The sequence below is a fragment of the Somniosus microcephalus genome, chromosome 8, assembly GCF_052327205.1.
Source record: "Somniosus microcephalus isolate GS21.2 chromosome 8, FLI_Smic_1.0, whole genome shotgun sequence".
In the NCBI taxonomy this organism is placed as follows: Eukaryota; Metazoa; Chordata; class Chondrichthyes; order Squaliformes; family Somniosidae; genus Somniosus; species Somniosus microcephalus.
The window spans coordinates 80,151,227-80,165,796 of record NC_140994.1 but is presented as its reverse complement, the minus strand read 5'-3'; the positions used below and the strand labels follow the sequence as shown (position 1 = coordinate 80,165,796).

Sequence of the window (14,570 nt, the reverse complement as noted above, 5' to 3'; positions counted from 1 at the left end):
TAAGAGCAGGAGAGTTGTACCATTCTTTCTTTTCCCATTCTCTCACTATGTCCTTTCTTCAAACTTTCTAAACTTTAATTGTACTTTTTATTCCTAATCTATCTTACTCCTACCTTATTTTTCTCCTTAAAAAGTTTACTTTTAAGGCCCTTCCTTCTTCCTCCCACTGTTCTTTTTGGAGGTGGGAAGACATTTAAAAAAATGTTGAGTTTCCATTTGTTGGAAACTGGCTTGAAAGGGCAACCTTTGAGTCAATCTAGAACTCAATGTACAGATTGACCTGGTCAAATCTTTGCTGTGTAAAAACAACACAGGAGGGCTGGGCTGGGCTGAATATATGTGCTGATTGTGGCCCTTGTAGCCTATCCGCACACAAAACAAGTTCTCCTTGGAGCAGAGAAGGTTAAAAGGAGATTTAATAGAGGAGTTCAGGATTGTGAGGGAGTAGATTGGGAGAAACTGCTTCCAGTGGCAGGAGGGTCAGTAGCCAGAGGACACAGATTTAAGATAATTGGCAAAAGAACCAGGGGGGAGATGAGACATTTTTTTGCACAGCAAGTTTTTATGATCTGGAATGCACTGCCTGAAAAGGTGGTGGAAGCAGATTCAATAGTAACTTTGAAAAGGGAGTTGGATGTTTACTTGAAAAGGAAAAAAAATGGCAGGGCTATGGAGAAAGGGCGGGGGAGTGTGCCTAATTAGATAGCCCTTTCAGAGAGTCGGCACAGGCACGATGGGCCGAATGGCCTCCTTCTGTGCTGTGTGATTCTAAGTAAACCTGTCCAGATTCAGGCATAGGTTACAGTTTTAGTACTACATTTTTGGCACTCGTAATATTAAAATGTCATAAATAAGATGTTGAATGTCACTGTGCAGCAGTGGCACTGAATGCCAGCAATAGGCACACCTTCTCCAGTTCAGTTGCTTCTTGTACCTATTGATTTTCCTATTTACGGTATCAGTGAGTCACAGAACTTTGAACGTAGACTGGGACCATGATAAATGATTCAGATGTTCTCTTCTGAAGCATTAATTGAGACTGTTCTGGGAACAAGATGATTCCCAGTCCCCACAGATGAATAAATTATGCTAATTACACAGTTGAACAATATATATATTATATAATATATTTGAAGGTCTATCCTTGCACAGATAGCAGCTACATAAATCACTTTCTGCAGCTGGCTCAGAATCCCGCGCAAATTTCTTGCCAACATTTGAACCTAGCAGCATTAAATAGGAACACTGCTGTAAAACCTTTCATAGCTCATAAATTGATTCATGTCTGCCAGAAAGATGTTAAAATCCTTCATATATACACAAACCAGGTTTTGGTAAGGTTATTTACACTGAGCTAATGGCTCTGAGAGAGATTTGATTTTTCACTGGCGAAGTGACCTGATCGATGGCAAAAATAGAATCTCACTTTTACAAATTAAGTAGAAGGTGTTTGGATTGTGGCGATTGGATGACATGTGTATTGGACAACTGAAAGAAAGACTTGCATTTATATAGTGCCTATCATGACCACAGGACATCCCAAAGCGCTCTACAGCCAATGAAGTACTTTTGAAGTGCAGTCACTGTTGTAATGTAGGGAACAAGGTAACCAATTTGCGCATAGCAAGATCCCACAAACAGCAATGAGATAAACGACCAGACAATCTGTTTGTTATGTTAGTTGAGGGAAAAATATTGGCAGGCCATCAGGAGAACTCTGCTGCTCCTCTTCAAAATAGTGTCATGGGACCATTTGCATCCACCTGAGAGGGATGATGTGGTCTCATCCGAAAGATGGCACCTTTGACAGTGCAGCACTCCCTCAGTAATGCACTGGAGTGTCGGATTAGATTGTGCGCTCAAGTATCTAGGGTGGGACTTGAACCTACAACCTTCTGACTCAGAGGTGAGAGTGCCACCACTGAGCAATGCACGCCTTGTAAAGTCACAGTGGCAGCACTGCGTATTTATGCAAATATCATTTAAAGGTACCATCCAACTCACCCAACCCGGCGTCAATCCGACTCGCCCGGCATCCGACCATCGCGCCCAGCTCGGCAGCCAATTCACCCAGTCTAATGTCCAACTTCTCTAGCCTAGTCTATTTTGAACTCTCTTGGCATCTTTGATGCCAGTACCCTACCTAGCACTTCATACAGTACTACCCTTTGATTAGCATCTGTTTTATATTTAATTTTCCCTTTTCTAAATTTTTACCATTCTATGCCTGGCCTGACTGGCCTTGAAGTAAATCCTGGGTTCAACTTATCTATATACCATTTGATATTTCAGATACCTCAATGGTGTCACCCATAACCACCTTTTCCAGACTGTAGAGATTAAGCTTCTCTAATCTTGCCTCAGTCCATTCCCTTTACACCTTCGGCAAAACATGCAAGTCTATTTAGCACCCAGCTGTCAATTTAGCTTGACCTGTCATTCCTGTTTAATTGTAGATGCCTCTATATTTCAAAGTTTACTAGCTGATTCCCCCCGGGGTCGCATAACTCGCAAGAAGACTAGGGTCTGGACCATGGTTGGTGGGTTTAGCTGCTAATTTGAAATGGTGTTTAAACTGGGTGGTCCCTTTAATACCACTGCTGAGGTGCTCTCCGGTGGGGAAGTGCTATAAAGAGGTACATCTTGAGGTTATTGTGGGAATTTTCTAAAGATTGTAAATCTCTGCCTCATGCCTCTCTCTGTGGGAGAAGCCAGGTTATCAAGGTCAGAAAAAAAAACACAGGTAATAACTGGCTTTTTTTCTCTCTTTATACTTTTGACAGTTGGAATTGTAAAGTCTGGAAAGTCATGGATATGAGCTAGACTTGTATATATTAATTTTGTGTAGGTGCACTTCCTGTCCACAAATCCTACTTCCTGTTGTGATTTTTGGCCACATTTTTCTATCAGCATTTCCCATTTAATTTTGCTGTCAACTATTATGATGCATTTGCAGGCTTGGGCCTCTAGCTGGCTCTCGGGCGCATGTTTCTGAACTTTGTCTCCCGACTGTCATGTGATGTATATAAAAATAAGCATATATTCATCAACTAATAATGAGCAATTTATATCTATATACACAAACACATACAAAGTTTAGAATACCTGAAATGTATTTTTTACAATAACTTCGACGATATGGTTTCCTAACTTTTTTTTAAATAGTTGTTTTGTAGGAACGGAGGTTCCTAACGAAAAGACTGAGTTCGACTCAGGCAATCAAAACAACGAACTTTAATGGAACAAAACAGGTTTTAACTAGAAACTGCTAGAATACATCGAATACAGGTCTACTCTCTTTGAAGGCTCCACGAGGGCTGGTCCGAAGGCTGACGTCATCACGTTCTTCCCGCCATTGGGGGATCACGTGACGAACGGCATGACGTTATCACGTTGAAACCGCGCTGTAAAGGTAACTAGACATAGTACAGTTAAACAGTGTAATTAAAGGTACAGACACAGACTGTAACTACATTGCAGTTAAAGGAATTATGTACAACCACTCTGAGTCCTTTGGTGGCTCCGCCACATGCGCCCCCCCCAGAATTGTCTTTAACAGGAAAAAGTGAGACGAGGAGGAGGTCTGACAAGTCTGTCTGATCGACTTTGATAACCTGGCAGAGGAAGTTGATGACCAATGGTCGAGCTGGCAGGCGACTGTGGCCGAGCTGGTGCGGCGGGTGTAGTCGAACTGGCGGGCAGCTGTGGTTGAACCGGCATGGCGGCTGCGGGCGGACGGCGACGTTTCGGTGGCTGAGCGATGACGACTGGGCTATCCAATTCTAGATGAGCCGGCTTCAAGCGATCCACCGAAATGTGATCCGGCTTCCCTCCGACGTCGACTGCAAAAGACTTGTCTCCTGGTTCGATGACACGGAAGGGACCAGTGTAAGGAGGCTTGAGCGGGTCCCGGTGAGTGTCATGACGGATGAAGACGTACTCGGCGCTCTTCAGCTCAACCGGCATGTGGGAGCTCTGTAGGCTGTGGTTGGATGTAGGCACCAGGACGAAACACTTGGCCGCTTCCTGGTGGCTGACTAGCTGCTGGGAGGCGGACCGTGGCTCTGTGGGAGAAGGGAGGAAATCACCAGGAACTCGGAGTGGCTGGCCGTAAACAAGCTCTGCTGAAGAAGATTGCAGGTCATCCTTGGGCACCGTGCGAAGACCAAACAGGACCCAAGGGAGCCTGTCCACCCATCCCGCACCTTGAAGACTGGCCCGTAAGGAGGCTTTAAGCGACCTGTGGAATTGCTCACACAGGCCGTTCGCCTGTGGATGATAGGCGGTGGTGCGATGAAGTTTGGCACCGAGCCCCTGAGCTACAGCATTCCAAAGCTCCGAGGTAAATTGTGGCCCACGATCGGAGGAGATGTCTGCTGGCACCCCGAAACGAGCCACCCAACAGGAGATGAAGGCTCTAGCGACGTCCGCCGAAGTGGTGGAAACCAAAGGAATTGCCTCTGGCCACCTGGTGGTGCGGTCCACCATGGTGAGGAGATGAGTAAAACCACGGGAAGGTGGTAGTGGTCCCACAAGGTCCACATGTACGTGGTCGAAACGATGCTCCGGAACAACGAACGGAGCCACTGGTGCTTTGACATGCCACTGGACCTTGGCCTTCTGGCAGACCACGCAGGTGTTGGCCCAGTCCCGGACATCCAGGTGCATACCCTTCCAGATGAATTTCGTCGACATTAGACGTTGTGAAGCCCGCATACCAGGGTGCGACAATCCATGTATTGCGTCGAAAACCTTCCAGTGCCAAGCGGCTGGCACAATAGGTCGGGGAACGCCCATGGAGACATTGCAAAGGAGCGTGGTGCCCGTGGCCTGGAAGCTGACGTCAGCCAGTTGGAAACTTGATGGGACGGTTCTGTATGATTGAACCTCTGGGTCTGAAATCTGATCCTCAGCCATGCGAGCGTAGTCAATTCCAAGATGAACCGCATGGACCGTCGCGCGGGAGAGGCAATCCGCCACCAGGTTGTCTTTACCAGACACATGTTGAATGTCCGTAGTGAACTCTGAAATGAACGTCAGGTGACGTTGCTGATGAGCTGACCACGGTTCGGTGGTCTTTGACATGGCGAAGGTCAGCGGCTTGTGGTCGACAAAAGCCGTGAAGGGACGTCCTTCTAACAAAAACCTGAAATGGCGGATGGCCAGAAAAAGGCCTAGCAACTCCCGATTGAAGGTGCTGTATTTTCTTTCATTTTTTCTCAGCTGCCGGCTGAAAAACGCCAGCGGTTGCCACGTGCCATTGACCCATTGCTCCTGTACTGCACCTATGGCGTAGTCGGACGCGTCTGTAGTAAGGGCGATGGTGGCACCTGGAAGAGGGTGTGCCAACATGGTTGCAGCAGCCAAGGCGCTCTTGGTGTTCTGGTGTTCCCGAATGCCTGGTCCATCTCGGCTGTCCAGCCGATTGGGTCTTTGCCGAACTTGCCCTTGAGGGCCTCGTACAAAGGCTGCATAAGCAGAGCCGCCTTGGGGACGAATCGGTGGTAGAAATTCACCATCCCAAGGAACTCTTGGAGGGCCCTGATGGTCTGCGGGTGCGGGAAAGAAGTAACAGCCTCCACCTTCATCGCCAGGGGGACGGCGCCATCCGAGGTGATACGGTGTCCCAAAAAATCGATGCTTTGCAGGCCAAACTGGCACTTGGCCGGGTTGATGATTAACCCATGCTGGCTAAGGCGTGTGAAGAGAGTACGCAAATGACCGATGTGCTCTTCCTTGCTAGCACTGGCGATGAGGATGTCATCGAGATAAACGAAAATGAAAGGCAGGGCTCGGAGCACAGAGTCCATTAGTTGCTGGAAAGCCTGTGCTGCGTTCTTTAGACCGAACAACATTCGTAGGAACTCAAAAAGCCCGAACGGTGTGATAACAGCGGTTTTTGGAACGTCCTGCGGATGAACGGGCACCTGGTGATACCTGCGGACGAGGTTGACTTTAGAGAAGATGGAATTTCCCGCCAAATGGGCTGAGAAATCTTGGATATGTGGGATCGGGTACCGATCAGGTGTAGTGGCATCGTTCAGGCGCCGGTAGTCGCCGCATGGCCGCCAGCTGCCACCAGGTTTCGGCATGATGTGGAGAGGCGAAGACCAGGGACTATTTGATCGTCGAATAATTCCCAGCCGCTCCATTGTATCAAACTCCGCCTTCGCAGCCGTGAGCTTGCCGGATTCCAGCCTTTGAGCCTGTGCATAAACCGGGGAGCCCGTCGTGGTGATATGGTGCTCCACACCATGCTTCGTGACCGAGGAAGAGAAAGTGGGCCTGGTCAGCTCCGGGAACTCCCCGAGGAGGCAAGTGAATTCATCCGGAGATGGGTACGCGCAGGCAACAGACCATGACACGGCGGTGCTGCGGTGGCAGGGGATGGAGTGGAAAGTGGCCACGTTGATCAACCGGCAGTACCGGACATCGACGAGGAACCCGTTTGCACACACAAAATCCGCCCCTAGGATGGCCTGCGAGACCTTGGCCGTGACGAACTCCCAGCAGAAGCGCTGACCGCTGAAGCACAATTGGACCCGCCGCTTCCCGAAGGCACGAATAGCCGCGCCATTAGCTGCCTCGAGGGAAAGGCCGTGGCCCCCAGCTTGGAGATCAAGCCTCGATGCAGGCAATATACTACACTGCGAACCGGTGTCACAAAGGAAACGGCAGCCCGATAGGGAGTCTTTGATGTAAAGAAGCTTCCCTGACGATCCGATGGACATCGCAGTCGCGGTGCGCCCTTTAGACCCGGTCCTCCTTCGTGAAAAACGCTGCGGGAGCTTTGTTGGGTTTTTTTGGGCGAAAACTGCAGGGAGGACGGCAGCCTCTGGATTCGCACCAAAACGGGCGTGGTAGAAGCACCAGCCCGCCGCCTGAGGAGTTGGAGTCGCGTCTGTGGCCGCGCAGCACTGCTGGGTTACTGTGAAAATCTTATCTGCTTCTGCCGCGAGTTCAGCACAGTCTGTGATCGCAGAACTGGCTAAGGCAGCTTGCACTGGAAGCTGGCAGAGGAACAACTCCCTAAAAAGGAAGCATTCCGGTTCGGCACCTAAGAGTGTGAGCATTTGGCTCATGAGCTCGGACGGTTTGGAGTCCCCGAGGCCGGGCATAGCGAGAAGTCTGCGAGTGCGCTCCGACTTCGAGAGGCCGAAGACCTGCAGCAACCGCGCCTTTAAAGTATCGTACTTGCCGTCATCCGGTGGGCTACCGAGGAGGCTGACGATCCGCGAGGCTGTGGCGCTGTCGATGGCGGAGACCATGTAGTAGTAATGGGTCGAATCCGCGACGATGTTCCGGATGGCAAATTGAGCTTCAGCCTGGATAAACCACGCGGCTGGTTGTTGCTCCCAGAATTGTGGCAGTTTCAGGGTCACGGCGTTCGTATCCATGATGAATCTTCCACGAAAACTGTTCGTAGAAGTCGGAGTCACCGATGTAGGACAGAGGTTCCTAACGAAAAGACTGAGTTCGACTCGGGCAATCAAAACAATGAACTTTAATGGAACAAAACAGGTTTTAACTAGAAACTGCTAGAATACATCGAATACAGGTCTGCTCTCTTTGAAGGCTCCACGAGGACTGCTCGGCTGGTCCGAAGGCTGACGTCATGACGTCATCACGTTCTTCCTGCCTTTGGGGGAATCACGTGACGAACGGCATGACGTCATCACGTTGAAACCGCGCTGTAAAGGTAACTAGACATAGTACAGTTAGCAGTGTAATTAAAGGTACAGACACAGGCTGTAACTACATTGCTGTTAAAGGAATTATGTACAACCGCTCTGAGTCCTTTGGTGGCTCCGCCACAGTTTAATCTAAATCCGTAACTGGACTGAAACCTTATCATTGCGTTTCATCAAAGTTCTGTTTCTTTGAGCGCACAATTTCTATCCAGTTAAATTTTGCTTTATAAGCCATATTGTTAACATAGCAATATTGCTTTAAAAAAGTATTTTTTTAGACTTTGGTGAAATGGAGACATAAAGGGGCAGGTACACTTTCATGGAGAACAGCTACACGAGATGCTCCATTGATCTGAATGAACCGTGACTAAAAGCTGTATTTTCACTATTGCTGGAATGTATGCCAAATAAAATGGAGCAGTCCCATCACTTGGCAGTCTGTGGGAGGTTTTTGATCCTGCCAGTTAGGATTGGCTGTCCCTTTGGGAAACCAGAGCCCAATCATCTTGCAGCTTATTTGTTGCTAGGTGACGGGCAACTGATTACAGCCTGCGGTGTGGCTCTTACTGGAGTGCATTCATTACAAGGCAGCCATTGCAAAAGGCCTGCAGGCTGAGTATGTAAGGTCATTTTATGCAGTTTTAAAATGAGTAAGTACCATCTGTATTCATAACATTTTTTGACAACTATGGAAGTTTAACAATTGGAATGGAAACAATGTGGTTTTTTTAAGCATTTGAATTATTTCTAAATAAGGAAGAGCTAGACTCGGTCAAGGACTGTTCTACATCACATTAATGTCTGGTGGAATGAAACGTATCAACGTCGGTCTTGCTTAATAATGTGGAGATCATTCGATTGCAATTGGTGTCACCCGGGGGAATAAACTTAAAGCAGAATACTGCGGACACTGGAGATCTGAAATAAAAACAGAAAAGGCTGGAAACGCTCAGCAGGTCGGGCAGCATCCGTGGAGAGAGAAACAGAGTTAACGTTTCAGGTCGCTGACCTTTCATCAGAACTGGGAGATGTTAGAGAGGAACAGCTTTTAAGCAAGTGCAGAGCCAGAGGAAGCTGGGACGGGGAGGGGTGGGTGGGGGGAAGGAAAGAACAAAAGGGAAGGCCTGTGATAGGGTGGAAGGCAGGAGTGATTAAATTATAAAAGTGATGGTGGTGCGAGGCGAAAGGGGGCACAAGTAAAGAAACAAAAGGTCAGTCCAGAGGAGGTATAAATGGTTATAGCAGAATAGCAGAGAGGGGGGTGCGAAACATGGAAAATCTGGCAAAGAGGAGAAGGCTCCCGTGGCCTAGGATTGTGGCAGAGAAAAGGTAGGTAGGCCCCAGGGGTGCAGATCACCCCGTTGGCCGTGTACTGATGGGAGATCCCCACCCCAAGCACCAGCCCACACCTCCTCCACTCCCAGTGGCCCTGGTGCAGCCATCCTCCATTATCAACACCTGCTGTCCAAGAGAAAATGGTGCTTAAGAAAATTTGCCCACGCCCTCTCCCAGTGGAAGTTTTCATAAGGGAGGCAATCCCTTATCAGATCGTGAACAGCCATTGGAAAGACGAGGGATAATTTTCATTCACTTATAACATCAATAAAGTGGCCGCTTGGACTCGGAAAACGGTGTTGCATTCTCGCCCGTTTGTTCCACGCCAGAAGTCTCTCTGGTGCCATTTTAGGTTGGGCCTCCTTGTAGACGTCCAGCTCGCCTACCTAAAATCAGTGCCTGTTTAATAATGCAAATGTTTAAGGACCCAAGTGCCATTTTCAACAATTGTAGCTTCCTATTCATCAAGTCTGCAATAGACTCACAAATGACGGGGTGGGAACAGCCAGGAGGGCGACAGCAGATGGGCTCATCAGCTGCTCTTGGGTAAATCACTGGCTGGTTTATTTTGGCTGCCAGTGTGACACTTTTGCTGTTTTGGTTATTGAAGCTGATAAACTTTTCAAAATGTTAACTGGCTGAGTCTACAATTGGACGTAAAAGATCCCACAGCACTAGAACCAGGGGCGTGCTTCTCATTCATTGTTTGTGGGATCTTGTGTGAAAATTGGTGACCATGTTTCCCTACATTACAACAGTGACTACACGTCAAAAGTACTTCAGTGGCTGTGAAGTGCTTTGGGACGTGTTGAGGTTGTGCAGGGTGCTATTTTTTTTTGACTAGGGGCTTCTGGTGAGCTTCTGGTTGGCTTTTTAGGTATTTTTGAGAATTAATTCTCGGTGTGTGGGTGTCGCTGGCAAGGCTGGTAATTATTGCCCATCCTTAGTTGCCCTTAAGAAGGTGGTGGTGAGCCTTCTTTGAATCACTGCTGTCCGTATGGTGAAGGTACTCCACATTGCTTTAAGTAGGATTTTGACCCAGCGACGATGAAGGAACAGTGATATGTGTCCAAGTCAGGATGGTGTGTGACTTGGAGGGGTACTTGGAGGTGGTGGTGACCCATGCACCTGCTGCCCTTGTCCTTCTAGGTGGAAGAGGTGCTGTCGAAGGGTGTGCTGATTGGACGCTATTCTGGCTGAAAGAGGAGCAGTGAGCTAGAGTCCACAGACCTGCAGAGAAAAGAGGCAGAAGGAGGGGGAAGCTTGCAGGAGTCCTTACCCCAATAGAGTATACAGGCCAAGAACTTCATACCTGCAGCTCAGTGAGGAGGCTCTGCTTTACCAGGGAGACTGTCGGAGCGTCGCCCCCCCCCCCCCCCCCCGGCTGCAGCACCAACTGCAGCCCTGCACCAGACCACGCTCATCCTTGCCCATGGTGTGACCCTGGATTGTTATGCCTCAGGGTTATTCCAGGCTGTAGTTGGTGACCTTTGCAACATTAGTCAATCAGCTGTGTGTGTATACATCAAGCAGGTGACCGATGTGCTCTTCGCCAGTGCCAACAACCTCATCTCCGTGCCTATCGCTGCCACAAAGCAGGGGAAACAGCGCATTAGAAATTGTGCATTTACAAGTTTTCCTAAATGTTTTTTCTTTTCCTGGTCTCCAGTGACAGCCTGTGTAAATATAGCCTTACCTGTATTTCAGAGAGACGAACAACATGTCACCTGTAGAGGGGGAACAAGAAGCTCCAGACACAGCACAGGATTCCAGTGAGGTAGGTGGCAACATTCAATATTCACCACTTGTGGGGAGGGTTAATTTTTCAAGTCCATGAACTTGAGCACATCCAAAACTCTGCTGCCCGTGTCCTAACTCGCACCAATTTCATTCACCTGTCGCCCCCCTGTGCTCGCTGCCCTACATTGGCTCCCGGTCCACCAACGCCTCAGTTTTAAAATTCTCAACCTCGTGTTCAAATCCCTCCCTGACCTCGCCCCTCCATATCTCCGTAATGTTCTCCAGCCCCACAACCTTCTGAGAACTCTACGTTCCTCCAACTCTGGCCTCTTGTGCATTCCCCACTTCTTTCGTCCCTCCATTGGTGGCCCTGCCTTCAGCTGTCCAGGCCCTAAGTTCCAGAATTCCCTCCCCAAACCTCTTCACCTCTTTCTCCTCTTTTAGACGGCCCTTCAACCAAGCATTTGAGCACCTGTCCTAATGTCTCCTTCCTTGGTTCGGTGTTAAATTTTTGTCTGATAACGCTCCTGTGAAGTGCCTTGGGAAGTTTTACTGTGTTAAAGGTGCTATATAAATGCAAGTTGTTGTTGCATGTTAAGTATAGCCCTTCACTTCTTTGAGGTATTTCAATGTCATGCTACTTAGAAATTTTAATATTATGTGGTTTTTATAATTTTTAAAATGCTGGTTTAGGATACAAAGCCTAATGTGTTTGCAAGTGCTTTCTCTGTCAGTGCTGCCTTTGTCCCATCAAAGATTGATGAGTTAAATGTAGCCTCAAAAGGCCCATATTAACTAAACACACCTCCAGTGAGGAAAGACTAAAGAAACTTACTTGAATTGTTTTAATGCACATTTAATAGACAAGTTTGGAGAAAAAAATAAACAATCTTTTATACAGTGCATCGTTCTAGCTTTTTTTTTATAAGGAATGGGAGAAAAGGGCATTTCTTCATTTATGCTGTTAAAAATGTCTCTGCGTTAATTCTCTACTAATAGGAACAAACATCAGATGCTGGTTTTGGAAATGCGCTCATTGTGTTCCTTTCTGCTGTTGTTGATTATGTTCTGGTTTAAGCAGTTCCCAATTGTGAAGAAACACGGGGCAGTACGGGTCTCTGTACGCGTGTGGAACAGAATGTATTGCTCAGTGACGGGCAATATGTCACTCTGTGAATGTGCCGCGCACTCTGGGATATTCAGAGCCCGCACCTTTGAATTTAATTTTGTTGTTGTTGCAGGATATCAATAATAAAATGCACCTCTGGTGTAGCCAGAGAGGGGAAAAGGAAATGACCACACTTTGCACCCACAGTTTCCCCACACAGTGAGCACCCAGTCTTGTCATCATAAGAATATAAGAAATAGGAGCAGGCCCTTCGGCTCCTCGAGCCTGCTCCACCATTTAATGAGATCATGGCTGATCCGATTTTGGCCTCAACTCCACTTTCCTGCCCGCTCCCCATAACCCTTGACTCCCCTGTTGCTCAAAAATCTGTATCTCCGCCTAGAATATAGTCAATGACTCAGCTTCCACAGCTCTCTGGGTTAAAGAATTCCAAAGATTTACGACCCTCTGAGAAAAGAAATTCCTCCTCATCTCCGTCTTAAATGGGCGATCCCTTATTCTGAGACTATGCTCCCTCGTTCTAGATTCCCTGACCAGGGGAAAATTCCTCTCAGCATTTACCCTGTCCAACCCCCTCAGAATCTTTTATGTTTCAATAAGATCACCTCTCATTCTTCTAACTCCAATGAGTATAGGCCCAACCTGCTTAACCTTTCCTCATAAGACAACCCTTCCATCCCAGGAATCAACCTCGTGAACCTTCTCTGAACTGCCTCCAATGCAAGTATATCCCTCCTTAAATAAGGTGACCAAAACTGTACGCAGTACTCGAGGTGTGGTCTCACCAGTGCCCTATACATTTGTAGCAAGACTTCCCTACTTTTATATTCTATCCCCCTTGAAATAAAGGCCAACATTCCATTTGCCTTCCTAATTACTTGCTGCACCTGCATGTTAACTTTTTGTGTTTCATGTACAAGGACACCAAAAATCCCTCTGTACTGCTGCATTCTGTAGTCTTTCTCCATTTAAATATTTTTCTTTTCTATTCTTCCTACCAAAGTGGATAACTTCACATTTTCCCATATTATACTCCATCTGCCAAATTCTTGCCCACTCCCTTAACCTATCTACATCCCTTTGCAAACTCTATGTCCTCCTCACAACTTGCTTTCCCACCTATCTTTGTATCGTCTGCAAATTTGGCTACAATACACTCGTTTCTTTCATCCAAGTCCTTAATATAGATTGAAAATAGTTGAGGCCCCAGCACTGATCCCTGTGGCACCCCACTAGTTACAGATTGCCATCCTGAAAATGACCCATTTATCCCGACTCTGTTTTCTGTTAGTTAGCCAATCCTCTATCCAATCTAATATATTACCCCCAACACCATGAGCTCTTATCTTATGCAGTAACCTTGTCTGCACTATTGGGAGAAGATGCTGAGTGGAGGACATAGTCTTTGCATAAGGAGGCATTAGAAATTGGGTCACCAGCTACACTCACTGCCCTCCCCGCAGCTACCCCCTCCCCCCTCCAGCAGATGGTTCCTTGGAGTAAGCCAGTCTTTCATTATCTAATTCAGGGAATGATGGGTATGGACCTAAAGAGAAGGGAAGAAAATGAAACAGAATTTAAAAACCGTGCAGATTGCAGACGTGAAATGGGAGAGCATCTTTGGTACATCGTGCAATGTCACGCACGCCAGGTGCTGCTTTGCTTTTGGTTGAATTAGATGTGGAACATTTGAAAATGATAACTGTTGTGGAGTAATACCAATTACTCGGCACGGAGACTGAAGTTGCGTTTCATAAAGCTTTATTCGAGCATATGCCAGGAGAGTCTCTTCCCGACCGCTCAGGGCAGACAACTCTGATTAATACAAATTTGGATACCCTTTAAATTCCCTGTCCTAAGTAATGAGGGGCGGTCCCTGATCACGTGGACTCACAATCTAATTTAATCTTGCGTCCTCATAACCGTTCCGTTGATTGTCTCACACAATGCTGACTTGGTGTCTTAATGTTTAACCTGGTTTATTGTGACCTAATCATTGGTGACCTAATCATCGGCAGCTGTTGAACCCTGCTCTCTCGTGCTGAGTAATCTTATTATCCCTTATCTTGCTAACAGCCTACGTGGTCTAGGGTGGTGATCTTTTGACCGATGTATTTCTATCCTACGTGTTCTTACTAATGTCTACTTCTAATCTTAACCCTATGTTTTCCCCTACAATAACAAATAACCCACACCGTGCTCCAGGATTTTATGAAACGTACTGATCTGTCACCCTGGGTTAGCCAGTTCTGCACATCCTTGGTGTTTTACAGATGCTTTTAAAACAAATTTAGCAAGACAAGCTGAAGAAAAGGGTGGTGGAAACAGATTCAATAGTAACTTTGAAAAGAGAATTGGCTATGTAACATCAACTTGCATTTATGTAGCGCCTTTAACGTAGTAAAACGTTCCAAGGCGTTTCACAGGAGCATTATCAGACAAAATTTGACACATGCTTGAAAAGGAAAAATTTATAGGGCTATGGGGAAAGAGCAGGGGAGTGGGACTAATTGGCGAGCTCTTTCAAAGAGCCGGCACAGGCACAATGGGCTGAATGGAGGCTTTCTGTGCTGCAAGTTTCTATGATTCGATAATTCTAAAATGATGCAGAATTATTTCTATCCATAAAAGAGAAACAATTAATTTTTTTATTCATTTATGGGATGTGGGCGTCG

At 47.1% G+C, this 14,570-nt stretch overlaps 1 protein-coding gene across 1 annotated transcript in view; it reads left to right on the top strand.

Annotated features, from left to right (window-relative positions):
- The window catches only part of LOC147113665 (uncharacterized), a 126,765-nt gene that overhangs the window by 103,222 nt on the left and 8,973 nt on the right, over positions 1–14,570 (top strand). The window contains exon 7 of the mRNA XM_085994913.1: positions 10,734–10,803. Within this exon, the coding sequence (XP_085851039.1) occupies positions 10,734–10,803 (70 nt within the window). The remainder of the gene's footprint in view (positions 1–10,733; positions 10,804–14,570) is intronic.